The 27,489-nt window shown below is 44.2% G+C and overlaps 2 protein-coding genes across 5 annotated transcripts in view; one reads left to right on the plus strand and one right to left on the minus strand.

Annotated features, from left to right (window-relative positions):
- Positions 1-17,469, plus strand: part of USP42 (ubiquitin specific peptidase 42) — a 35,625-nt gene extending 18,156 nt beyond the window's left edge. Inside the window, exons 8-18 of one of the 3 annotated variants that reach the window (XM_087942053.1) lie at positions 170-252; positions 828-939; positions 1,650-1,790; positions 3,622-3,722; positions 3,941-4,094; positions 5,012-5,761; positions 7,522-7,613; positions 9,145-10,452; positions 11,691-11,849; positions 13,311-13,636; positions 15,750-15,985. In XM_087942053.1, the coding sequence (XP_087798179.1) occupies positions 170-252; positions 828-939; positions 1,650-1,790; positions 3,622-3,722; positions 3,941-4,094; positions 5,012-5,761; positions 7,522-7,613; positions 9,145-10,452; positions 11,691-11,849; positions 13,311-13,636; positions 15,750-15,793 (3,270 nt within the window). In that variant the 3' untranslated portion in view covers positions 15,794-15,985. Of the gene's footprint in view, positions 1-169; positions 253-827; positions 940-1,649; positions 1,791-3,621; positions 3,723-3,940; positions 4,095-5,011; positions 5,762-7,521; positions 7,614-9,144; positions 10,453-11,690; positions 11,850-13,310; positions 13,637-15,749 lie in introns of all 3 variants that reach the window. The other 2 variants (XM_087942051.1, XM_087942052.1) reach the window with 2 other exon arrangements.
- Positions 17,470-19,054: 1,585 nt separating this feature from the next.
- Positions 19,055-27,489, minus strand: part of CYTH3 (cytohesin 3) — a 28,404-nt gene continuing 19,969 nt past the window's right edge. The window contains exons 9-13 of one of the 2 annotated variants that reach the window (XR_015739554.1): positions 26,620-26,696; positions 26,448-26,519; positions 24,761-24,915; positions 21,877-23,163; positions 19,055-21,832 (exon numbers count right to left, since the gene is read on the minus strand). Coding sequence is in view for 1 of the 2 variants with exons in the window: in XM_026704292.2 (XP_026560077.1) it covers positions 23,091-23,163; positions 24,761-24,915; positions 26,448-26,519; positions 26,620-26,696 (377 nt within the window). In the remaining variant the exon portion in view is untranslated. Of the gene's footprint in view, positions 23,164-24,760; positions 24,916-26,447; positions 26,520-26,619; positions 26,697-27,489 lie in introns of both variants that reach the window. The other variant, XM_026704292.2, reaches the window with a different exon arrangement.

The raw sequence follows: 27,489 nt of genomic DNA on the forward strand, positions 1-27,489 counted from the left end.
AATCTAGACGTTCTTGTAAGCCCGGGTGACATTCCAGAAAAACAGCCATCTAATCTGAGCCCTGGCATCCTAGAAAAGTGTTTCTCAACCTTGGAAATTTTAAGAAGCATGTGGACTTCGACTCCCAGGATTCCCCCAGTGACCATGTTTTTTTTTTCCTCCCTTCCAGTCAGCTCAAAGTGTCAACAAAGCTCTGGAACAGTTTGTCAAGCCTGAACAGCTGGATGGAGAAAATGCATATAAATGTAGCAAGTAAGAAAGAGAATTCCTATGTTTTCTAGTTCATTGATTGATTGATTGTTCTTCTACGTCTGGCGTGGTTAAAAAACCTCGTATTTAATGCCAAACTGGTTTTGCTATGCTATAGTTAATTTAGCGAGGGATGGCATGTATATGTTTTGCCCTGTGTTTGCTCCTTAAATGCATCCTTTGAGGATAATGAAAAGATCTCCTCTAGATCTCTCTCCCCCCGTCCCAGTAATCTCTAGGGCACTGTTTTTCAAACTTGGCAACTTTAAGACTTGTGGACTTCAACTCCCAGAATTCCTCAGCCAGCCATGCATGCTGGCTGGGGGGGATTCTGGGAGTTGAAGTCCACAAGTCTTAAAGTTGCCAAGTTTGGAGGCTCCTGGCCCAAAGGGATATCGAAGGAGGGTGAGTCTTAAGAGTGGAAGGAAAAGAGGAATAATTCGACCTCTCTTTCATGTCTTTTAAGAAAACCTAAACCTGTTTTCAGACACCGATTTCCAAATAGGAAGTAGTTGGTTGAACTTCTGAAAATAGTGAGGGGGAAAAAAAGTCTTGAAGAATCTCCCTTTTGTTTTTAGGTGTAAAAAAATGGTTCCTGCATCCAAGCGGTTTACGATACACCGGGCATCAAATGTCCTCACCTTGTCCCTCAAACGGTTTGCCAATTTCAGTGGTGGCAAAATCACAAAGGTAAGACATGAGCTTCCTTAAATCGTGGCGTAGCCCTTTAGCAATATAAATGAAGTACAAGTAACACGCTCAACTTAACAATAGTTCCATTGAGTGATTGTTCGCAGTTACAACGGCGCTGGAAAAAAAGTGACCGACTGTTTTTTCACACTTATCTGTTGTAGCATCCCTATGGTCACATGATCAAAGTTTCCCTGCTTGGCAACTGGTTCACAGTTATGACGGTCTCAGTGTCGCCCCAGGGTCTTGTGATAAACGTTTGCGACTTTTTGACAATCCAAAGTCCCTGGGTGGAAGCTAGATTCACTTCACCGCCATGTTACTAACTTAAGAACTGCAGTGATTCCCTTCACAACTGTGACAAGAATGGCCGTAAAACAGGGCAAAACTCATTTAACAACTGTATCACTCAACAAGATAAATTCTGGGCTCGGCTGTAGTCGTAAATCAAGGATTACCTGTATATATGAAAGTACCCACAACCAGCTGAGAATGAAACCAGATAAAGGATTGTATAAAAATAGAAGGGGCAGTGTGCGATGCTCAGGGGTCACTCACTTGTGGCATTTTCACAAACATCATTGTGTGGACCAATGTCCTCTGTAGAGATAAGCGTAAAAGTTTAATTCTTAGGGTGTTGCTTTTCTCTGTGTTTTAAGTGGGATTCTGTATGCAAACTCAGAAACGCCTCTCTGTCTCCTCTGGTTTAGGAAGTGAAATACCCAGAATATTTAGATATCCGACCATACATGTCCCAACCCAATGGAGAACCAATCATTTATGCACTTTATGCAGTGCTAGTCCATACGGGCTTCAGCTGTCATGCTGGACATTATTACTGCTACATAAAGGTAAACCTGTTCTTATCTTTCTCGTCTCAACTATTCTCAGACGTTCAAGAAAAGTTGTCCCAGAGCAAGTGGCCCTAACAGTATAACTGGTTACAATTTGAAATGGGTGATGGCAACAGAGTGCAGCCCAAATCGTTGTTCCAAGGAAGAATACTTGATTCCACTAATCCAGGGGTCGTCCAACTTGGCAACTTTAAGACTTGTAGACTTCAACTCCCAGAATTAGCTGGCTGGAGAATTCTGGGAGTTGAAGTCCACAAGTCTTAAAGTTGCCAAGTTTAGGGACCTCTGCACTAACCCATAACTCTGGGATCATTGCTAGGGGAAGGAATTAATCTAAACCAGTGTAAAATGTAAAGACCCAGGCTTTTAATTATTTTAAGGCAAGATTTCTCAACCCTGCATGCTTGGCTGGGGGATTCCGGGAGTTGAAATCCAGACGTCTTCCAAGTTGCCAAGGTTGAAAAACGCGGCTTTTAAGGCAATTCTTCCTCTCGAGAAGTTTGTGCTTACTTTTAGGCTTTTACTAAATGCTTGCTCCAAAACCTAGGGCTATATGAGCCTTTTCTGGAACCTTTTCCCCTTCTCCTGCTGCTAAACAAAATAATTTCATTGCTTAGTCAATATATATTTCACTAAAATCCATCAGAGGGCACTGTTTCTCCTCCCACCAGCCTTTTAAAAAAAGCCATTTTTCTAATTAAATTTTTAACATAGCTGCCTTTCCCAATGTTCTTTACCGTCATCTGGAGTATCTAAGATAGCGATGCATCTTTTAAGGATGCATATTTTCCTGCAAAAATGATGGGAGGCTTTGAAACAGGCTGGGCCTCCTTCATTGACACTGAACAGGAAGAATTTTTATCTCTTTTTGGCTGACCAACAGTTGTCTCTCCTTCTAGAAGAGAAACATCGGGTGGGGTCCACTTCTAAATGAAGCATGGGCTTGGTTTTCCATCCTCCCACTTTTATTTTGAAAAAATGCCTCTTGACATCTCAGTGGGAAGCGTAGGCATTCTTTAAAACGAAGGTACAGGAGGTTGAAGTTTTTAAATTTATTTTATTTAGCATATGGCATCAACAGAGGCCATGCAGTCCCTGATATACAATGCTAGTGAAACACATTATATATGCAAACACAAATATAAGTTTAAGGCATCAGCAAATACATATGGGGTGGGGAAAGAGAGAGAGAGAGAGACACACACACACACACAATGTTTTCCCGAAAATAAGACCCAACCGGAAAATAAGCTCTAGCATGATTTTTCAGGAGGCTGGCAATATAAGCCCTACCTCAAAAATAAGCCCCAGTTAAGGTCGTCAGCCAGATGGACGCATTTAGTATCGTATTTACCCCAAAATAAGACCTAACTGGAAAATAAGCCTAATGCGTCTTTGGAGCAAAAAAAGACCTAGTCTTATTTTCAGGGAAACACAGGTAGATGGATGCACATTGGTGGTCAATATAATATCCAAGATAAAATATTAAATTAAGGTAAAACCATAATAAAATCCCCATAATACAGCAGGCTAGAGCAAGGGGCTTCAAACTTGTCAAGTTTAAGACTTGTGGACTTCAACTCCCAGAATCCCTGAGCTAACGTGAGTGGAGGAGGAATTCTGGGTGTTGAAGTCCACAAGTCTTCAAGCTGTCAAGTTGGAAGACCCTTTCCCTAGAGTTACATAGGATATATGTTATAAGTCAATATCTAAGGAAGGTAACCATCTAAGATGTTCGATGGAGGTTTGGCTTTGCCTCACATTGGGGAATAGATTTACAGACCACAATCCTTTTTTTGCTGTAATTCTGTTTTTTTTTTTGTTTTAGGCCAGTAACGGGCAGTGGTACCAGATGAATGATTCCACTGTTTCAAACAGTGACATCAGGACTGTATTAAATCAACAAGCCTATGTGCTGTTTTACATCAGGTAAAGTCCAGCTTTTGAAAATAGATATTTTTTGTTTTACCCTTGGCGCCAGGACCTAACTTGGGTTTTTGCCCCGCTTCTGGTGTGCCACACGCGGCAGAGTCACTCGTGTTTCCTGGTGACGAATAAGGATGCCCACCCTAAGAAAAGAACCTTAGGTCAGTTTGTGAAAAGGGAAGTGAACGTATGGCTTAACGCGACTCTTTTTTAAAAATTAGGACCCATGACTTGAAAAATGGTGCCGAACACGTCCATTCGGTCCACACGCCGGGGCAGTCTTCTCCCCGACCGGTTATCAATCAACGGGTGATCGGTAATAAACAAAGTAACCCTGGATTTATTGGACCTCAGCTCCCTCCACACATGGTGAAGGTAAGTTAAGGGCCATCTGCTTAGAAAGCCCGACTTTAATTCAAGAAAGGGAGTTTTCATCCATCGCTCTGTCTGTGTCGGGGGTCCGCAACCTGTGTCTCTGGAGCCACATGCGGCTCCCTGTCAGCTGATCCCACCCCTGGCTGGGCCCTCCCCTTCCCGTCACTCCTCACCTAGCCTGAGAAGGTAAGGGTGATGGCGGGGGATGGAGACTCGCTCCATATTCCAGAACAGGAGGTGACTGGGTGGGAGTAAGTGACAGTCGAGTTGGCCACACGCCCGCCCAGTCACGCCAGTTGTTAAATTATTGGCTCCCGATGTTTTCTTTTCTGTGGTCCAAATGGCTCTTTGAGTGTTTGAAGTTGCAGACCCCCTGGCTTTTTAAAAAATATTATTAAATTTTTAATTGTTTTTTATATATAACAAATCATTCCATTTCAATAGTGTGTCAGCTTGGGTACATATTTCAATCATTTGAACATTATAAATGATATTCTTATCAAATCTAACATCAATGTTCCTGTATATATTCCCATATACATAATAATATCGCACATTATAATTTTGCTTAAATTTCTCTAATTGCTCTATAAATACATCAGATCTTTTTTGAGTTCTATTCTCTATCCTTTGATAAAACATATTCCATATCATGTAATATTCCGTTTCTTTTTCTTTAATTTCTAGTGTCAATCTATTCATTTCTGCACATTCAAATATTTTTCCAATTATCGGTATTTTATCACTTTTCCAGTTTTGGGCAAATACAATCCTAGCCGCTGTTAGAACATGTATAATTAAATAAATCTTTTCTTTACTATAACCTCCTGGTACCATTCCTAATAGGAATATTTCAGGTTTCAGATCTACGTCTTATTTTCTTGGGCTTCTCGTTTTCTCCGTTTGCATAACTGCAGAATTCGAATCATTTGAACGGAACCGGATCCCTGAAGGAAACCCCCAGCAGTACGGCGGCCATTTCTAGCAACGCTTCCCTCGTCAAATCTCCTTCGGCGCCTTCCTTGTCCATCTCCAAGTGGACCATGAACCGCTCGGCCACGGCGGGCCCCCCGGATTCCTCCAAGAAGCCCAAACTCACCCTCAGTATTCACAACAACAAGCTGCCCACTCGCCAAACCATCTCTCACCCCAGCTGCACCTTGGAGAGCCTCAACAAGCCCGCCCCGTCCTCCACCATTTCCAACCCTTCCGCGGTGCAATCTACCTCAAGTACTTCCACCGTCTCCTCGGCTGCTAATCAAGTCTCCAAACCGGCCTCCCCGGGCAAATCCGCTTCCAAGCTGATCATGAACGGCAAGGCCAAACACAGCCCCAGCCTCTTGGTTCCCTACGGAGCAGAATCCTCCGAAGAATCGGAGGAGGAATCCAAAGGGCTGTTGAAGGAGAATGGCCACGTCAAAGTGTCCAACGGCATTTTACTAGAAGACACGGCCGGCGGGCTGGAGGACTCGTGCACGCCCTGCCACAAGCCGGAGAAAGAAAGTTCCCAGCCCGAGTTGCCTCAAAACATAACCGTCATGGTCTCCATTAGCCTAAACGACGCCCCGAAGCAGAACAGACCAATGGGAAGTGATCCCACCTCTCAAGGGAAGCCCGTGAAAGTGGCGGATCACCCGTTTCCCAAAACCAACGGATTGCCCGGAAAAGTGAGTAGATTCCTTGGAATGCGCGTAATCCTCGATTTAACGACCACAGTAGAGGCCCCCAAAATGTATGGCTTAAGGGGAGACAGTGGTTAAAGTTGGCTTTGCCCTATTTTACGGACCTTTCTTGACACCGTTGTTAAAAGCGCATCTCTGCAGTTTTTAAGTTAGTGATGCGGTTGTTCAGTGAATCTGGCTTCCCCGTTGACTTTGCTTGTCAGAAGGTCGCAAAAGCGGATGACATAATCCCTCCCGGGACACTTGTGCCCGTCATAAATATGAGTCAGTTGCCAAGTGCCTGAATTTGGATCACACAAGCACGGGATGGGGGGTGGGGGTGTTGGGTTAGTGCAATGGTTGTAAGTGTTAAAAAATGATCGTAAAGTCACTTTTGTCAGGGCGGTGGTAACTTTGCACGGTCGCTTAATGAATGGTTGTAAGTCGAGGACTAGTTCTGTTCATAGCTCTTCCTTCTTTAACTTCAGAATAAGGTTTGGGGCTCCTGAATTGAAAGGGGAAAAGCCAGAACTCAACGCTTAAAGGCTGGCTTCCCACACATGCGGCCTCAGGGTCCATCTAGACCACCTTTTCTGAGAAGAACCGGAAAAGGCTACAGAAGTAGGTGACCATTGAACCCCGTGCTATATCCAAAAGGAATCCCTGGTCCTGTTTTTCTTCCAGTTGATGGTTGCACTCTTCTTAGAATAGAATAGAATTCTTTATTAGAATTCACACTTAGAATTCTAGGTGTGATTGGACACACAAGGAATTTGTCTTGGTGCAAATGCTCTAGTATACATAAAAGAAAAGATACATTTGTCAAGTATCAGGAATCATCAGGTACAATACTCAATAATAGTCCTAGGGTACAATAAGAATAGAGTAAAGGTGAGTAGCGTAGCATAGCATAGCATAGAATTCTTTATTGGCCAAGTATGATTGGACACACAAGGAATTTGTTTTGGTGCAAATGCTCTCAGTGTACATAAAAGAAAAGATACATTCTTCAAGGGTCGAGAATCATCAGGTACAACATTTAATAATAGTCCTAGGGTACAATAAGAATAGAGTAGAGTAAAGTAGAGTAGCGTAGCATAGCATAGCATAGCATAGCATAGAGTTCTTTATTGGCCAAGTGTGATTGGACACACAAGGAATTTGTCTTGGTACAAATGCTCTCAGTAGACATAAAACAAAAAATACATTCGTCAAGAGTCAAGAATCATCAGGTACAGCACTTAATGATAGTCATAGGGTACAATAAGCAATCAAATCCTACTAGGAAACAGTCAATATAAATTGTAAGGATGCAAGCGACAAAGTTACAGTCCTACACTCACAAGTGGTAGGGGATGGGTGATAAGGAGGGATGAGAAGATTAATAGTAATAGTACTGCAGACTTTGTAAATAGTTGGACAGTATTGAGGGAATTATTTGTTTAGCAGAGTGATGGCATTTGGGAAAAAAATGTCCTTGTATCTTGTTGTTCTTGTGTGCAGTGCTCTATAGCGTTGTTTTGAGGGTTGGAGTTGAAACAATTAATGTCCCGGATGTGAAGGGTCTGTAGATATTTTCACAGCCCTCTTTTTGACTCGTGCAGTATACAGGTTCTCGATGGAAGGCAAGTTGGTAGCCATTATCTTTTCTTGGGAGCAAGTCACATGGGCTGATTTTACCACTCCAGATTTCATACCAGAATCTATAGTCTATCCGATCCCCTTGCTCATCGTTGTGTTAACCCTTGTCCGTTTTGAATCTACAGGGTTCTCCGAAAGCTTTGTCCTCAGTCCCTGAAGAAGACGTCTCCGATTCCTTCAGATATAAGCAGTCAAAAACCTTGCCTGGGGACTCCAGGTAAAACAGTCGTCTCTCTCTTCTAACTAGGTTCTGAATTTTAAGAAGCAGGAGATTAGCTTACTGTAAAAGAAACGCACCTTTAAACCAGGTGATGTTAGTTTAGATAACCGGCTGCATAGGATAGTAGTTTTGATGTTGGCTTGACATGGGGAAGATACAAAATTGGAAAGAAAAAAAAACCCTTGTAAGCCAGCCACCCCTTTCTCAGATCAACCATCCTCACAAGGTTGTTGTGGAGATAAAATTAGAGAGGAATCCCATGTACGCCACCAAAGATGCTGAAAATGCAAAAAATTAAATAACTGGTGCTTGGAGCACATCTAGACTTAACGCCTATATCTTAGCTGGATATTCAAGTCACATAGCCACATCATTCTATTCCCTTTCTGTTTTTTATTATGTTTTCCATGTTTCTCCTCCTGGGGAACACAAATTTATAAATTTGTAAAGGCAAAATAGCTACGCTCCAGTTAAAAAGCAAACTAAAACTGATTTGTTGGACAAAGTTTATTGGGCCTCAGGGTGATACGATTCAGCCGATTTTGTTAAAAGAGGAACCAAGTTGTCTTCACCTTTAAAAGATGCACTTTCTGCTTTATAAAAGTGACAACAGGTATATTTTCTAGGCTAATCTGCCTAGAAATTGGCCAATTTTATAAATTTGTTTATTAAGTTGCCTATAGTTCTTTAAATCGGAATGGCTGCCTTCATTGATTGAAACTTGCAAGCCACAGTCTTAATTGCTTCACTGTGCGGCCTGCTCTTGCTGGTAAATTCTTCCTGCCTATTTCAAGAACGGAGGGAATGTGGGATGAAGCAAAGGTTTTGAGATAAGAAACAAAAACGTTCCCAAGTTTGCATTTTAATCTGTTTGCCTTTGAAGAAATGAATCGCGACGCCTCTGAAGCCTTCTGTGCTGAAAGATTTTGGATCAGATAGAATTGTATCTTATGATATGAGGAAAACAAGCTTCTTTTGAAAAGATAACCTTGTGATGGGCCTCACAAAATCTCTATCGTCAGATGTCTAGAGTCCTCGTCGGGTTTATTTTTCCCTGCCCCCTTTTAAAAGGTTCTCTAGAAGTTAAAAGCACTTTTAAGGCCTTCTCGGGTTCAAATCCCATGTCAGCTACCACCTAATGTTTGCTGTATGGTACCAGACTGGCATGGACTGGGGGGAGATGGGGGAATGGTTGGGGAAATGGAAGTAAATGCGCTGTATCTTCTCAAGAGGCTGCCTCAAGGTCACCCAGCTGGAAGAAAGAGGGAAGCTTCATACCAAACTATGCTTGGACCAACTGTTATGGAAACATCTTACCTGGGCCTGATTGGCTACACGGAGTGGGTGACGAGGAGGGAAAAGGTGAACTTAGGGATTTGGGCACGCGATTCTCAGTCCTAGCTTTGCATTACTGCAACACACTTCCGATAAAACTATACCTGTCTCAACTGATGTCGTCAGGGCTCGTTTCCATTTAAAGGTTTAAGTGGTGATGTCTATCTTGACCTGTCTTTCTCTTCTTGACCAGCAGCCCTCCTGAACCAGAAAAACCCATGGCCGAGGATGCTTCTGAAAAGGCCCCCGGTGCCCTTCCCAACAGTATCCCAAGCCCCGTAATATTTCCGGACCCCAACGTCACTGCGACCACGAAGGACTCTTGTGAAAGGATTGCCCAGACAGAAAACAGGCCGCTTGAGAACGACCGGCAACACGGTTCCCCAGGAACAGATGAAGCGGCCTCACCTGGAGAAGGGGACGGTCAAGAAAGGGCAGGGGTATCCAAAGAGGAGAAAGCAGCTTCAGAGAAGAGCCCAGAGCCTGCTGAAGGACAGGCAGGACCGCCAGAAACGCCAGACCCCCAGAGCACCCAGATGAGGTTGGACGGTGAATCTAAGCCCCCAAATCTAAAAACTCCCCTAAAGGCCCCCGAGACGGGTCCGGAAAGGCAGGGCAGCCCTCCGAGCAGCAAGGACGCCCCGTGTACCGAGAATTCTCCCCTTCCCCAACCCAAAACTCCTGCCGAGAGCCAGAGTTCAAAGACGGAACAAAGCAAACCAGCGGACAGCAGCGAGCCGCTTCGAAGAAGCCTTGAAAAGCCGGGCCCGAAGGAGAAAGCCCACGGTTACAAAAAAACCGACCAAGAATATTATCGTCCTAAAAGGAAGCGTTCTGAAACGGAGGAAGACGAGGAGGCGGAGGAGGAGGCTGACGGGGCGGGTGGACGGAGCCAGCCTGATGGACACTGCAGTAAGCAGAGGTGCGCTTACAGTAGGGAGCGAGGGAAACAGCAGGAGCAGCCCCGGCGGGAATACCACGGCACCAGCTACTACAGGTTCCCGGGTAGTCCCGATCCCGCCAGGAGTTTGGGGAAGTACCCTCCCTACAGACCCCGCAGCCGAGGCCAAACGGACTCTGAACGGAGCAGGCCCAGTTACGGGAAAGGGGGAGAGAGGTCGTGGAGCAGGGAGCGGCACTACCAGGAGACGCCGAGGAGGTGGGATGCGTGCCGGTCGTACAGTTACTACTACTCGGCCTCCCACGTGCCCCGGCATAACCAGGAGAGGAAGCCGACCCATTCCGAGAGAGACTATAGCAAATCAAGTCATGTTTACAGTAGCCCCTATAGTAAGTACGATTATTACAAAAGCCGTTTGAGCCACAACCTCGACAGGAAAAAGCGCGTTTCCCTAAGTCCCGAGGCCAGCGACTGTGCCCCCGAAAAGAAACCCCCCAAAATCTTGCCAGACCCTTCTCTCGACGAACTAAAGGGACGGAAGCGGAAGAAGTCCAAGAAGAAGAAGAAGTTAAAAGATAAACACAAGGAGAAAGAGTCCAGGTGAGCAAATGGCACGGTGGGAGCTTGGGACGTAAATGGGGTTTTATATATATTTTATATATAGTCAATTTCTCCTCCCGCTTCCTGCCTGTGGCGACTCAAGAGCAGGCCAGGAAGGCTTTCAGAGTTGACACTGCAGGGATTCACTTAGCAAAGCTCACTTCACAGCTGTCTCACTTAGCAGCAGGAAGTTGGGGTCGTTAAGTCGAGGGCTACCTATACAGCTCTTTCCCAACTCTTTCAACAGTTCATTTAACGACCGCTCAAAGTTACCACGGCCCTGAAAAAAAAAAAGTGACTTATGGCCATTGCAACATCCCCCCCACCGCAAGGTCACGTGATTACATTCAGACGCCTGACAACTGACTCACATTTGTGACGGGTGCAGTGTCCCGGGGTCTCTTGTCAGGTGGTGTTCCATTCCAAATCCAAGAAAGACTCTCTTAGACTCCATTAATATAGAGAAAAGAACTTTTACTGGAAATCAAGTGGTAGCATCAAAGAAATTCTGAATCTTGAGGATTTACGTGCGAGAAAAACACACGCGCACAAAGTGATGGCAACGTTCCCACCCACAGTAGTTCAAACTGTCCATCCAATCGAAGATGTGTATGTCATGCGGGGCATCTTCAGGTGGTGATGCAGACATCTGGCCACTGACTTTGGCCTAGTTTGATAAAAAAAAACCACAGTTGCACAGTAAACAAGCCAATAAGCATAGACAATAAAGTTTTCCCCACAAGTTATACAGTACGTTCTTCAACACCTCCAGTACACTTCCCACACCGACAAAGCCTAATACTCCCCCGTTACTACGGCAGCCGGAAGTTGCAAAGGAAAGGAAAGGAATCTTGGAGGCTGACAGTCCCGTGATTTCCCCTTCCCCTCCGGACAAGCAAAGTCCACGGGGAAGCCAGATTCACTTAACAACCGCCTTCCTCATTTAAGAACCGCAGCGATGTCCTTAACCAAACGTGAGAAAGGCCCATCCAATAGGGGCACCCAAAACAGCTCCCTTCGCAAATTTCCCACTTAATCACAGAAGGGTTGGGCTCCCTCGGTGGCTTCCCATATTTATTTATTTCTGCTTGTCCGTCACCATTTACGTGTCTCCACTAAACATGGCGGAGGGTGGCGCGCCACTGGAAGGTGGGTGCAAATTGGTTGCGGTGCGAGAGTGGCGGTTGAAATGTACGGGATCGAGAGGGGCAGCCTGTAAGCCTCTTCCTTTCTTTTAGCCCTAGTTCCTTATCTGCCATGGGGGTAGCACAGCAGTCTCCGCCCCCTTCTTTCTGGGGTGGCCGAAAGAGCGACCCAATGAATGACTCAGTAAATGACCCCATGAATGAATCAAAGGCACAGGAATGGCCTCTACAGTCAAGTCCCAAGGACGGCCGGTAGGTCTTGTCCTACAGTAGCAACCTTCTCTCTAGGCCAGCCCGCATTCGTCCCAGCCGCCCCACCCAACGGCCGCGGACGCTTAGAAGCAAGGAGGAGTCCCCTTCTCTTTCGCTATACTACATCACGAGCCGTGGTGGCGCAGTGGTTAGAGAGCAGTACTGCAGGCTGCTTCTGCTGACTGCCAGCTGCCTTCGATTTGGCAGTTCGAATATAAACTGGCTGGAGGTTGACTCAGCCTCCCGTCCTTCTGAGGTGGGTCAAATGAGGACCCAGATGGTTGGGGGCAAGAGGCCGACTCTGTAAACCACTTAGAAAGCAGTATATATACCTCTGCTATTTGTGGAGCGGTATATAAGTCTGCTATTGCTTGGGAAGGTAGGCAGGCATAGTGGTTAGAATGCAATGTTTCAGGCTAAATCTGCCCACTGCCAGGAGTTGATCAAGGTAGACTCAGCCTTCCCTCCTTCCGAGGTCGGTAAAACGAGGACTCCGATTGTTGGGGGCAAAGAGGCTGACTCTGTAAACCGCTTAGAGAGGGCTGGAAAGCTCTGGAAAGCGGTATATAAGTCTGCTGTTGTTTGGGAAGGAAGATTTTGTGAGAGGAAGGCAGGCAGGCAGGCAGGCATACTGGTTAGAATGCAGAGTTTCAGGCTAACACTGCCCACTGCCAGGAGTTCGATCAAGGTTGACTCGGCCTTCCGTCCTTCTGAGGTGGGTAAAATGGGGACCCGGGTTGTTGGGAGCAAGAGGCTGACTCTGTAAACCCTTTAGAGAGGCCTGTAAAGCGGGATATAAGTCTAAGTGCTGTTGCTATTAATGTACATGCAGCTAGTCCTCAACTGTTTCGTTTTGAGGTCACTAAACAAACAAAACTGTTTAGTGACTGTTCAAAGTTACCACAGTAAGGGTGGGCAGGGGAAGGACCGTTGTTCACACTTAACTACTATTGTAGTATCCTCACGGTCGCGTGATCAAAATTCAAACGCCAACGACTCATGTTTGTGACGGCCGCATCCTGGGGAATCACGCAAGGTCCACCCTTTTGCAAACCACGTCAAGGGGGAAAGCCAGTTTGACTTAACCGCCCTGTTCCTAACTTAAGAGCTGCAGGGATTCACTTACTGATCGTGGCAAGAAAGGTTTGTAAGATGGGGCAACACTCACTTAAGAACTGGCTTTGGAAGTGTTGGGCTCCATTGCAGTCGCAAGTTGAGGATCACCTGTATGTAAGTGTGTGGCCTCAGAGGGGGAAGAAAAAGTAAATTTAAGCAAGTTCTCCTTAAAGGGGAGAAGAGACTGCTTGGATGTAGAAGTCTGGAACGGTGCGGGATCTCCAGCCTCCGCCGTGGGTTGGACTAGAAGGCCTTTTAAGGTCCCTCCCAACGCTCTATCCTGTGAAACCGCAGCCTCGCTTTCCTCCCCTCTGACTTTCCCAGTCTTTCCGCTCTCCTTTTCAGGCATCGCCAGGATTCCGACCCCTCTCCCTCCAACTCCGAGGCCGAGACCCACAAACACAAACACAAGAAGAAGAAGAAGAAAAAGAAGAAGCGGGCCAGGAAATCGGAAGACGGCGACGAGGCCTCGGCCCCTCCCCTCCCCAAGCCTCCCGCTCCACCGGTCAAGGATTGCAAAAACTGGGAGGCGCCCAAGTCTTCTTTGGAGGCTTGTCGGAAACACAGCCCAACGTCCTGCAAGGAAGCCCCTTCCCCTGTTTGGCGGAAAGCAAAAACCCTCGAAAGGAGTAGCAGGGAGGGATTCCATCCACAGAGGGATCACAGCGGTGGTGAGTATACGGGACCTGATCAGAAGAGAAGAGAGAAATAGAAGAGAGAAGAGAGGAAGAGAATAGAATAAGAGAAGAGGGAGAGAAAAGGGGAAGAGAGGGGAAGAGAGGAATGGAATAGAATAAGAAGAGGAAGAAAAGAGAGGAATGGAATGGAATAAGAGAAGAGGAAGAGAAGAGAGATGAATAGAATAAGAGAAGATGAATGGCATAGAGAAGAGAGAAATAGAATGAGAGAAATAGAAGAAGAAGAGAATAGAGGAGAAGAGAAAAGAGGAATAGAAGAGAAGAAGAGAAAAGAGGAATAGAAGAGAAGAGGAATACAAGAGAACAGAGCAATAGAATAGAGGAATAGAATAGAATAAGAGGAGAGAAAGAGAAGAGGAATAGAATAGAATATAATGAGAAGAAAGGAATAGAGAAGAGGATGAGAAGAGAGAAATAGAATAGAGAAGAGAGGAATGGAATAGAATAAGAGAAGAGGAATAGAAAAGAGGGAGAGGGGAAGAGAGGAATGGAATAGAATAAGAAGCGGAAGAAAAGAGGAATGGAATTTAATAAGAGAAGAGGAAGAGAAGAGAGATGAATAGAATAGAATAAGAGAAGAGGAATGGCATAGAGAAGAGAGAAATAGAATAAGGAGAGAAATAGAAGAGAAGAATAGAGAAGAGAATAGAGAAGAGGAATGGAATAGAATAGAATAAGAGAAAAGAGGAATAGAAGAGGAATACAAGAGAACAGAGGAATAGAATAGAATAAGAAGAGAGGAAGAAAAGAGGAATAGAATGGGAATAGAATGAACAGAGTTGGAAGGGACTTTAGAGATCTTCTACTCCAACCCCCTGCTTAGACAAGAAATCCTACACCAGTTCAATAGGGAGATCCTCCTTCGGATACTCAGAGAATCGTAGAGTTGGAAAAAAAAAACCAATGTGCACCGTCTGGTCTTACACAAACCCGGCAATTTTTAGGATGGGCGGAACTTCTAACACGCAGAACTGCCCATCGTGGCTTGTCCCTTTCGGGAAACCCAGTTGAAGAATGACCTGCTTTGCTGGCAGCCGATGTAAAATTGCACCGAGCGTTTGAGAAGTGGTTGGTTTGACTGTTGAGGGGAGTTAAGAGGTAGCCCTCGGCTTACAACAAGTTCGTTTAGTCACCAAAGTTACAACGGCACTAGAAAAAAAGTGACTTACGACTCTTTTTCACACTTAATGACTGTTGCAGCATCCCCGTGATCACGCGGTCAAAGTTTGGACCCTTGATCATTGGCTCGTATTTATGACAGTCACAATGTTCTGGGGTTATTGCATTGTCCCTTTTGCGACTTTCTGGCAAGCAAAGTCCACAGGGAAGTCAGATATTCACTTTTACAACCCTGTTATTAATTTAATTTCAGGGATTCCCTTGGCAACTGTGGCAAGGAAGGTCGTAAAACAGAACAAAACTCACTTAACAGCACTCTCGCTTAGCAGCAGAAATTTTGGGGTCAATTGAGGTCATAACGAAGTTGTAAAATCGTTTTGCAGCCAGAGCCTTTCGGTTTTGAAAATCGACAATCGGACTGGCCACGTGGGTGATGTCATTTATAACCATCGCAACTTTTAACACCGCAATATTCAGGCTGCATTATTGTTGTAAGTCAAGGACTACCTGGATTTACCACAGTCTAAAAAGTGTCAGGACGCGGTATCTCAGTGGCTAAGACGCTGAGCTTATCGATCAGAAAAGTCGGCAGTTCGGCGGTTCAAATCCCCAGCGCCGCATGACGGAGTGAGCTCCCGTTACTTGTCCCAGCTTCTGCCAACCTGACAGTTCGAAAGCATGTAAAAAAGGCAAGTAGAAAAATAGGGACCCCTTTGGTGGGAAGGGAACAGCGTTCCTCCGTGCACCTTCGGCGTTCAGTCCTGCTGGCCACATGACCACGGAGACGTCTTCGGACAGCGCTGGCTCTTCTTCGGCTTTGTAGCGGAGAGGAGCAGCGCCCCCTAGAGTCGGAAACAACTGGCCCGTATGCGCGAGGGGAACTTTTACCTTTAAAAAGTATCAGGCTATTAAAACCTCTTTTAGGGTCTCCGTTTCCCCAAATAATATTGTTGTCTTTGCCTTTCAGATCCGGAATGTCCGTTGGAAGTCCAGCTTATAGTGTATTTATAGACCAGGAAAAACAAAACCCTACAGACTCTTTAATATTCATAATTGGTGCTTCAGAAGAAAATACTGTACAGGATTTTATCATTGAAAAAAGTCCCGCTTTTTTTCCCCCCCCTTTTCTTTTCCTTTTTTAGTTTTTACCTTGAGTCTTTCTTTTTTTAAAAAAAAAACAAAACAAAAAAAAAGAACACAAAATTCTCCGCGATTCCCCAAACGTGACAAAAAGGATGGGACACGTTCCACAGCTGCTGAACACTTGCAAACCTCCCGATGATCATCCATGTCCCCAGGAGAAATAACGCCCTGGATCCGAACATCTCAAAATGCTGCTGCTCCTGTTGGCTTTTTCTTCGTTCCACCACTCAGGTTGAATGTGTTTTTATCTATGTCCACGTGATGTTTGCCAGGGCAAGGGAACCTTCCCGAATTTAAAGCAAGCTGCAACGGATAAGCAACTATTTAATTTAATTATTTAAAACATTTCACAGGCAACTTGGATGTTTGCGAGAGAGAGAGAGAGAACGAGCAAGAGAGAGAAAGAAAAGAGAGAGAAAGAGAGAGAGCGCCTCGGTTTTTTATTTATCCCTTCTTCCCGTGTCTGCTACTAGAAACGCCACGTCATATTTTTTATTTTTATTTTTTCCTTCCGTTGGGATTTCTGTCTTTGGACTCCTTGTGAAGCGCATGCTGTTTGGACGCTTGGCCTTTGGTTGGTTTTATTTTTATAATTTTTATTTTATTTTTGAATGTATCGCGGGACATGTCCGAAGACCACACGCGTCAACTGTCCGGCCTGTCCTTAATGGCTCGACCTGAAATCTCTTTTTTTTTCCGAGACCGACGACGGGCCATTGCAGAGGGTTTGAGTCAGCCCCGTGCTTCCACCCCACCCCACTCGAAATGTCTCCTTCCGTGGGTGTTTTTCTTCACCCAACCTTTTGCAGGATATGCCTTTTGCAGCCGTCGCCTGCGACGTCCATTTTGTAGGCCTCTCGAAGCGACTCCTTTCGTATTTCTGGCCCTTCCTTCCGTGTCTGCTTTTATTCCTATTCTCTGCCTGGCCCTTGGGCATCTCTTTGCCTGTCCTGCAGAGTTATTTCATTGCTCAGGTTTGTCCTGCCGTATCTGGACTTCTAGCCTGCGCCAGAAGTAAGCGAGGAGAGCAGGTGCCGTGGATCTCTTTAAGTTATCCACCTGGAGAGGAGCCGTTATTAATTTTTATTTTATTATTAAAATCCACTTTTTAAGTTTTTAATTGCGTTAATTTTTAATGTAGCAATGTACGTCCGTCCTGACCAATCTCAGCCGCCTGGTCCTCGTTTCCTTCCAAGTTTCTAGTTACAGACAACGTTCATACTGTGATTTATTTCTTTTTCTTTTCTTTTTTTTTTCTTTTTAATTTTTATTATTATTTTTTTAAAATGATGAAACGCTATCAAACTGTGATACACTTAATTCACTGGTCCTGCATCAGGAGACAAAAGAGTGGGGAAAAACTGTATTAAATACAGTTCATCTGAATAATCTGTTTGATTTATACAAAAGCCGTGTTGTTCAGAGGTGTCTATAAAAGTTTGATCTTTGTTTTTTTAAAGATAAAAAAAAAGCACTTACCCCACTTGTAAATAATATGGCATGTAAAATTTATATAGTATATAAATCCGAGAAATGAAATCAAACATGTTTCTGTGGTTAGTTCAGTTACATCCAGTTGTAGCTGATGGGTATAAACTACAGGTGGTCCTCGACTTACGACCACAGTTGAGCTCAGAGTTTGCTAAGTGAGGAATGTGTTAAAAGTGACTTTTCTTGCCACCATTGCTAAGTGAATCCCTGCAGCTGTTAAATTAGTAACCCGGTTGTTAAGTGAATCTGGCCTCCCCAGTTGAGTTTGCTAGTCGGAAGGGTCGCAAAAGATCCTGAGACACGGTCACCGTCATAAATGTGAATCAATTGTCGAGCATCCGAATGTAAGTCACATAACCATGGGGTGCTGCAACAGTCATAAGTATGAAAAATGGTCATAAGTCACTTTTTTTCAGTGATTGTAACTTTGAAGGATCACTAAATGAGCCGTTGTAAGTCGAGAACTATCTGTGTTTCAGGATGGCGACGTGTGTCTGACCAGCTTTTGTTTGGGTTGCAGTTACCGGGATGATCTCAAATTACTTTCTCTTTATTAGTATGGTAGTTATTTAAGCAGAAATATTAAAGGTAATACAAGAGTTACGACCGCAATCGAAACCAGAATTTGGGTTGCTAGACAAGGCGGTTTTTAACTTGAGTCAGATTTTTCACAGTTGTTAAGTGGATCATGTGTATGTTAAGCAAACCCTCCTTTCCACATTGAGAAGTTTCAATTGGCAATCACATGATCCTAGGATGCTACAACCTTCCTTCTTCTCTCCCTCCCCTCCCTCCCTCCTTCCTTCTTTCCTTCCTCTCTCCATCTCTCCCTTCCTCATTCCCTTCTCCTTCCCTTCCTCCCTCTCCTTCCTCCCTTCCTTTTCTTCCTGCCCTCCCCTTCTTCCTTCTTTCCTTCCTCCTTCCCTTCCTCTTTCCCTTCTCCCTCCTTCCTTCCTCCTTCCCTCCATCTCTCCCTCCTTCCCTTCCTTTTCTTCCTCCTCCCCTCCCTCCCTCTCTTCCTTCCTCCTTCCCTTCTCCCTCCCTTCATCTCTCCCTCCTTCCCTTCCTTCTTTCCTCCTCTCCCTCTCTCCCTCCCTTTCCTTTCTTCCTTTCCTTCCTCCTTCCCTTCTCCCTCCTCCCTTCCTCCTTCCCTCCATCTCTCCCTCCCTTTCCTTCCTTCTTTCCTTCCTCCTTCCCCCATCTCTCCCTCCTTCCCTTCCTTCCTTCCTCCTCTCCCTTAATCATTCCCTCCCTTTCTCCATCCCTCCCTCCCTTTCCTTTCTTCCTTCTTTCCTTGGTCAGCCTGCTAAAAATACATCAAATTGGGGCTTAAGTCAATCCTAACATGCTGGTCAATCCTAACATGCTGGTTGCCAGTTGCCCAAACTTTAAATCAAATGACTGAGGACTCCACCGCGGACGTTAAGTGTGTGGACCAGTCACAAACTCCCCTTTTTTTCAGTGTCCTCCTATGAATGGACGCTAAACGAATGATGGTAACTCAAGGACAGCCTGTACGTTTTCCTCAAAGTCTGGCCGCCTTCCTCGAATTGACTTTCATGTTGAGATCTCAGCCGTGGCTCCGTCGCCTAAATGGGAATTTAAAACAGTCATATAAGATTGCCCCCCCGATAGATATGGAATTATATTGTGCACTTTATTGATAACCAGGCACTCGGGTCAATACACAGATGTACACTATATACAACAAGCTACTTTACATTTAGTGGTTAAGAAATATTGTACAAGAAAATAGAACCGGGGAAGTTAACAGACTTCATTTGCTGGGAAAAACAAAATGCCCGCGCAGATGGAAAAAGGCTGGTATACGTTTGCTACTGCTAGATAGTACGATTGGTTGACACAACAACAACAACAATAGGCTAGGATTACACCCTAAGCACGTGAAGCCAACATTTTCAGGTAGTTTTAGAACAGTGCCCCTCAACCATAGCAACTTTTAAAGACTTGTGGACTTCAATTCCCAGAATTCCTCAGCCAGCCAGCCATGCTGGCTAGGGAATTCTGGGAGTTAAAAGTCCACACCTCACAAAGTTGCCATTGGCTCAGCATAATGGCCTCAGATATATCCGTTTCAATCATAGCCTCATTTTCAGCGGGCCACTTAAAAATCCAGCAGAGTTGCGCCACCGAGGAGGGCCCTCGAGTCGTGAACAATGACTAGTTGGGAGCCAGCATTAAGCCTTCATCTGTCTTGTCAAGCTATTATTTCCAGCAAGCATACCTAGAAATACAGGCCCGACCTTTGCAAAAATATATAGCTGCTTTTTTTTTTTCTCTCTCCAAAAGTATGAAGTCTTCCAAATACTCCTAAGCTTAAAAAGATTTTTTTTTTAAATGTACCACAAGCGGTGACCCACCCCCCAAAAAAATCTTCAAATGAGCTTCCCAGCCCAAACTCCCTGTTAAATTTCGCACCTGTCAGGCCAGCTGAATCTAAAGTGCTATTGAATTCTCCAGAAAAATCCCTTGAAGACCCCAAAAAATACCTCCCAAACTATAACATTCCCACTGTTGGAAGGATAACGGACACAAGGCAACTGAGGCAGAATAGTGGCTCCCCTGACCACTAGAGGGCAGCAGGCAACCAGTCAGCGGCAATGGCCATTCCAAGTTTTCTAGGCCACAAAGATGTCGGCCGGATAAACTGGCATTTTGCTTATCTTCTCGGTGAGGGGAGGGGAAAGATGAAACCAGGAATATCAATAACTTTTAAATCCGTGTTTCTCAACCTGGGCATCTTTTAAGATGTGTGGACTCCCAACTTCCAGAATTCCCTAGCCAGCACCTAACCGATTCCCAGAATTCTCCATGCAAGGCTGAGGCATTCTGGGAGTTGAAGTCCACACATCTTTAAAAAAAAAAAGATGTCCAGGTTTAGAAACAAGTCATTTAAATTAGAATTCTCCAACCTTGGCAACTTTAAGCCTGGTGGACTTCAACTCTCAGAGGTCCCCAGTCAGCTTTGCTTTGCCAGCTGGGGAATTCTGGGAGTTGAAGTCCACAAGTCTTAAAAGTTGCCAAGGTTGGAGACCCCTGGTTTAAATGAATGCTGTAGCCTCATCCTCCCCCTAAAATCCAGGACAAACAATAGAAGCATTCCATCTCAGTCCTTCCAGGAATCGTTGGAGATAACAGAATCCGCGAAGGATGGGGCTGGCATCATAGGGTCTCAAAGCTTATCCCCAATTTAATAAGAACAACCGAAAAGCAAGAGGTTCTTGGGCAAGTTCTTACAATATGACAGTTGGGGAAGTAAGTTGGGGAAAGTTGGAGAAGGAGGATCAGCACCAGCAAAGATGATTCGTGGGCATTCAATGTGTGTGTACACTTATGCAACCCATTCCTGCCCTCCCCCAGTTGCACAGGACGGGACAGGTGCAATTTTAATGATCCACCCCTGCAGATATATCTCCCATTATAGTATTAGCTGATATCCAAGGAAACCAAGTTTTAACAGGATAACAGAGTTGGAAGGGACCTTGGAGGTCTTCCAGTCCAACTCCTTTCCAGAGCAGGAGACCTTATTATACCATTTTGGACAAATGTCTGTCCAATCTCTTTAAAAGCCTCCAGTGATGGAGCCCCCACACCTCCTGCAGGCAAGCTATTCCATTAACTCTTCTCACCTTTAGAAAATTTATCCTTAGTTCTAGGTTGGTTCTTTCCTTGATTAGTTTTCATCTACTGCAAAGATCTTCAAACTTGGCAAGTTTAAGACTTGTGGACTTCAACTCCCGGAATTCCTGAGCTAACATGACTGGAGGAGGAATTTGGGAGTCCACAGAATTCACAAGTCTTAAAGCTGTCAAGTTTGAAGACCCCTGGAATAGAATAGAGAATAGGAATAGAATTTGGAATAGGAATAGAATTTGGAATAGGAATAGAGTTTAGAATAGAATCCCAGAATTCCTGAGCTAACATGACTGGAGGAGGAATTCCGGGAGTTGAAGTCCACAAGCCTTAAAGCTGTCAAGTTTGAAGACCCCTGGAATAGAATATAGAATAGGAATAGAATTTGGAATAGGAATAGAGTTTAGAATAGAATACAGAATAGAAAGAAAAGAACAAGGGTCTTCAAACCTGGCAAGTTTAAGACTTGTGGACTTCAACTCCCAGAATTCCTGAGCTAACATGACTGGAGGAGGAATTCTGGGAGTTAAAGTCCACAAGCCTTAAAGCTGTCAAGTTTGAAGACTCCTGATCTTCTGCTTCTTGTCTTCCCATCTGGTATTTTGGAAAATTAAATTGACCCCCTCTTCTTTGTGGCAGCCCCTTAAATACTGGAATGCTGCTATCGTGTCACCCCTAGTCCTTCTTATCACTAGACTAGACATCCCCGATTCCTGCCACCATTCTTCATCCTATACTTCACCCTCCAGTCCCTTTAATCATCTTCATTGCTCTTCTCTGCACTCTCCCTAGAGTCGTTTGGAAACACACCCTGGTTGCAAAGCACAAAGAAGAGTGAAAGGAGATTTTGGTATCATCATAAGGGGGTAGTACCTTGAGGAGCCAAAAACTTTCAGAGGCCTTTCCTCTAAACTAAAATTAAATTACTAAACTAAAAGCTAAGCCTAAACCTTTTCTAATTTCGTTACTGGCCTTGTCACCATTGAAAAGTTTTGGCCCAATTGGGATCCCTGTTCTTGATATCATCAGGTTGGTGACCACCAACGCTATTATTTTGATCTCACTGTTGTTGTCAGCCACGGATGGCTCTCCTGAGAAAATACTGTCAGATACCAACATTTTAAAATCATCCATATGCCCAGCAATACACTAGGAAGTTTACATATTTTTCTTTTGGCTAACTGAGGATTTCCAATCCGTTGGATTAAAAAAATGGCAAAACGTCTTGTTTTTCTTGAAGGAAACCTTCAATTTTATGTCTTCTAAACAGAGGGCTGGATAAACGGACCTAACCCTTTGAGATTAAAACCCTCATCATTTCAGATAGTCTTGACCAAAACGGATAAACCATGTTTCACTTGTGGCTTTATGCTCCATCGCAACAGCTATGGTTTCTCGAACTCCACACCGCAGGTTCTTCCTCTCTTGTGGACATGTGTACAAGGGGCACAACTTCCACAGCAACAGCCTGTGTCATTTAAGGTATCATTTCCCCCCCTCACCTGCCAACGAACAGCTGCCTTTATTTATTTATTTTTTGAGCAAGGATCGGCGATCCCTTCGATCCAGTTTGCTGGAAGCGGAACGGGAATCTCTTGGAGAAGACAACGTGGAGGACTGCGCTAAAAACCCAAGAGAAATAAACCGCGGGGGGAATACCAGTTGTGGGGAGAAAAGCAACTCCCCGGGAAGCTTTTTCAAGCAAGGCCGTCTAGTAGAAGAGAGGGAGATATATGAACACACGCCAGCCACATCGGTGGGGGTTCAACGTTACGGACAATAGTTTGGATGTACGGTGTAGGAACAAGACTCTTAAAAGACACAGAGGGAAAAAAAATCTCCCTCTACCAGGGAGGACAGGACACCGACGGATCGCAGTCCCCAACAAGTAAAGACGAACAGGAGATGGTTGTGGTTCCACCAACACTCCCAAAGGGACAGTAAAGACACAAGCTTTGTTGGGGTGCATCAGGTTTCCTCTGCACCGGACACAGGGATGATGAGAGTCCGTCCTCAAGAGTTACTTCTTGTTAGCAATCCGTCTCTTCCGAGTGGCCAGCATGTCATAGAAAGGATCCTTGCTGATGCTTGCCCTGAACGAAAGAAAATAATTATAATAAATCATTAGGCTAGGTTTGCACTCTTAACACCCGTGGTTTTCAACCTCGGCAGTTTTTAAAATGTGTGGACTGGGGGGGATTCTGGAAGTCCACCGTCCTATAATTGCCAAGGTTGAAAATTTCTGCCTGGACCCATAACAAGCTAAAGGACTATTCTGACCCAAGCCTTGTTCAAATTAAACAAACGCAAACTGTGTATAAAAGCAAACCTTTTTTTAATGCGGCGCTGGGAATTCTTTGCATTCCCAGCCAAGAGTGATTTAAACCTAATTGTCTGAGATAAAAGCAAGCCCCTTTCAAGGTTGTAAAAGGCTGCCAAGAACAGAAGTCTAATTATTGATAAATATCCACCAGCAGAAGTTTCAAAAACAAACCAGAGTTAGCAGAGCTTCAGTGAAGATTCAGAGCCTAAAGAACTTCTTTGCTTCCTGCGAAGAACACATCCCCGAGGGCTGGCTTTTATCCCTTATGGGAGGGGCCATCACCTTCCAGCCTTACTCCCAGAGTCGCCCTTGCTGCTTCAGGTGCTCTCTCCTTCTAGCAGCCCTGCGCACACGCGCACTGGGCACAGGCTCCCTGGGGTCCTCTGTGTCGCTGCTGCCTGACTCCAAAAGCTCTGAAGGCAGCACCCCAATCTCCGAGAGTCCTGGTCCCATCCCTGCATCCCAGATGCAGAACCCTCGTCCCTCCGCCAGACCTCCTGACTGGTTCCCTTTCATCCTTACTGTCTGATACCTCTGCCGGCGAACCACAACAAGCACAAGCCACTGCTTCTCTATGGACCTTGGGCAATTACTTTCCACTCTGTTTCTCAAACGCTAAGGTACTTTCGGCTAAAATACACTCCCTTCCCAAGTGTCTGTTGGAAAGGTTGTAAGTTGAGGATTAACTGCAATTAGTCCTCGACGTACAACAGTTCATTGAATGACCGTTCAAAGTTACAAAGGCAGTGAAAAAAAAAGAGTTAACTTTTTCACACAACCGTTGCAGCATCTCCATGGTCACGCGATCCAAAATTGGACAGTTGGCAACTGGGTCCTATTTACGACGTTTGCAGGGTCCCAGGGATCATAGGGGTCCCTTTTTGTGACCTGACAAGCGAAGTCCACGAGGAAGCCAAATTCCCTTAACCACCGTGCTCCTAACTTAACCACTGCAGTGATTCACTTAACAACTGTGGCAAGGAAGGTTGTAATATGGAGCAAAACTCACTTAACAAATGTCTGGCTTAGCAACTTAAAATTTTGGGCTCAATTGCGGTGGTAGGGTAAGGACTACCTTATATGGTGAACACATCCTTATGATATCATTATTTAATGACCCCATAATCCCTTGCGGGGTGGAGTTTGGGCAGCTGAATGGAGCTAGCAGAATGTTTACTGGCCAGATGCCCTTCCTGTCACCAAGGCGGAGTTTTGTTCAGCAGATATATTCCTCATTGTGCCCAGAGAGAGAAATATCTGCCTCTACCTAGGATCGAACTTGCAGCCTCCTGATTGTGAGGTGAGAGTTCCACCTCTAGGCCAGTGCACCACAACTTTACTCATCTTTCCATGAATAAAGTCCTCACTTGATGGATTTAATCCACTCTTCTTTTTCTTCAGGCGTGGGAGCCGATATCCTGTATACCACGTGGTTGCCCTCAACCACCCGTCCATCTGCTTCAGTCTTGCACGCTTTGATCACCTGTCCTTTGTGGCTGGGGTTGTACAGCTCGAAGCAATTCTAGGGAACAAACCACAGGCCAGCATTGACATTTTAACCTCCATTTGGCACAGAGTTCCTCTGCTGCAGAAGCCAGCATTCAACCAGAGCTTTCTTCAACCACTGTTGCTATATTTTACCTTCATAAATGTCATTCTCTTTTATATAAGTCAGGATCATTTCTTCAACCTAAGTGGTTTACAATTCAAATCCACGATTCCTAAGATGGCAATGAAGACTAAATAGTGATCTGATAATCAAAAACAGATAAAAACTGGGAAGACACAGAAATCAATGGAATGGTTACACATCATATGATGTGGTGATTGTAATGTTTTCAGATCTGAAGTTCTTAATTTTTCAGTTAATGGTAAAAAGCAGGGTTATGAATAGCTCAAGGAAGTCAAGTTGATGCCTCATGATTGAAGCTCTGTTGGTCTATAAATGAATACAGATAAGAAATGATAAAGATGATTGATAGACAGACAGAGATAGCTGATAGATAGTGATAGCAGATATAGATAGATAGATAGATAGATAGATAGATAGATAGATAGATATAGATGGCTGATAGATTAGATAGAGATAGATATAGATAGCTGATAGATAGATAGATAGATAGATAGATAGATAGATAGATAGATAGATAGATAGATAGATAGATAGATAGATGGCTGATAGATTAGATAGAGATAGATATAGATAGCTGATAGATAGATAGATAGATAGATAGATAGCTGATAGTTTAGATAGATATAGATAGTTGATAGATAGATATCGATAGATATCGATAGATAGATAGATAGATAGATAGCTGATAGATTAGATAGAGATAGATATAGATAGCTGATAGATAGATAGATAGATAGATAGATAGATAGATAGATAGATAGATAGATATAGATGGCTGATAGATTAGATAGATATAGTTGATAGATAGATATAGATAGATAGATAGATAGATAGATAGATAGATAGCTGATAGTTTAGATAGATATAGATAGTTGATAGATATCGATAGATATTGATAGATAGATAGATAGATAGATAGATAGATAGATAGATAGATAGATAGATAGCTGATAGATTAGATAGAGATAGATATAGATAGCTGATAGATAGATAGATAGATAGATAGATAGATATAGATGGCTGATAGATTAGATAGATATAGTTGATAGATATAGATAGATAGATAGATAGATAGATAGATAGATAGATAGATAGATAGATAGATAGATAGAGATAGCTGATAGATTAGATTCCTGTAGCAATGACCGCCATCTTGATTTCTCTGAATACCATCCCTTCACATCTGTCCCCAACCCAACTGTTTATTAGCCATTTTCTATTCTATTTTAGCAGACTTTCACAATGCTAAGCAGTGGAGATGCACCTCTAGAACAAGAGTTTACCACTAAGTTGAAGGTTCAGAAAGCCGCGGGTGCATCCGTAAGAGCTGCTCGCTAAGACTAATTCAAAGGGAATCCAGAAGGATCCCTCTGGGAGAAACGGATCTTTTGAAGAAGATGGGAAGAGGAGGGAGATCTTACTGGCTTTCTTGGATCCTCCACTTCCTTGATGCTGAGATTTTCCAATGGAATGATTCCTCTGGGTTCTTTGTCCTAGGAATTTGGCGGGAAAAAGAACATCCAGTCAACCAGTTGAAACAGCTTGGCTGTGGAAGAAGGAATGTTGTTATTGACACCTACAAACCGTACTCACTGTTGTGTATTCAAAATAATAGAGGCAGTTATCAGTCAGTATAAACCATCTCCTTTTCCACGTTTTCACACGTCCGCCTGAAAAAAAACAAGGCAAGCCACTCAGACGTATCACGAATGGGACAAAATAACCTGGTTACCTTGTTATTTCATTAAATGATTAGCCGGGTCAAAATTAGACAATTGAATGGAAAATGGATGTAGAAGTAGGGTTAAAATGAACACGAAGTTACTGAGACTCTCCCTTTCCAGAAAGGGTAGCTGGATCGATTTGCTGAGCTAAGCCAGGGTTTATTTAATTATGAATTGACAATCAAGCCACAGTTAGCTGGGTTCAGGCACAATACTCATCCACAGTTTGCCTGCACCCGTCGTCAACTGAGCTGCCCCTGGCTTGGTTCACACATCACTCTAAGCAAAATTCAGGTGACCTGACTCTCTAGCTTAACACAATGGGAAAATCCAACCACTATTAGGAAATACAAACTGGCTCTTTAGATGAAATATGGGGCAACTATGAAATGGAACTTTGAAATTGAAATTGGAACAGCCTTTTCCTGGTTAGGTGGGTGGGAGATGAGTGAGGGCACCAAGCAAGGAAGTCCAGAAGAGAAACCCTCAAGATGGTGGAGAATTAGTGACGGAACCTGTGCACTCCTAGGAGCCACCCAAAACTCAATTTAATTGCACCAACCGGAGCCAACTCCCACTCAAAATCAGTGGCAAAGACAAAAAACCTTGAAGTAGATTCAAAAGCTAGTGGCTCTTGCCAACAAGAACGAAGGAATAACTAGGATGGAACAATTCTTTAACTTCATTTGGAATCTAAACCTCCCTTGATCTTTGAGAGCCAAACTCTTCCTTCAGAGGC

Source organism: Pseudonaja textilis, chromosome 14, assembly GCF_049901715.1.
Source record: "Pseudonaja textilis isolate UNSWEBS1 chromosome 14, rPseTex1.2, whole genome shotgun sequence".
In the NCBI taxonomy this organism is placed as follows: domain Eukaryota; kingdom Metazoa; phylum Chordata; class Lepidosauria; order Squamata; family Elapidae; genus Pseudonaja; species Pseudonaja textilis.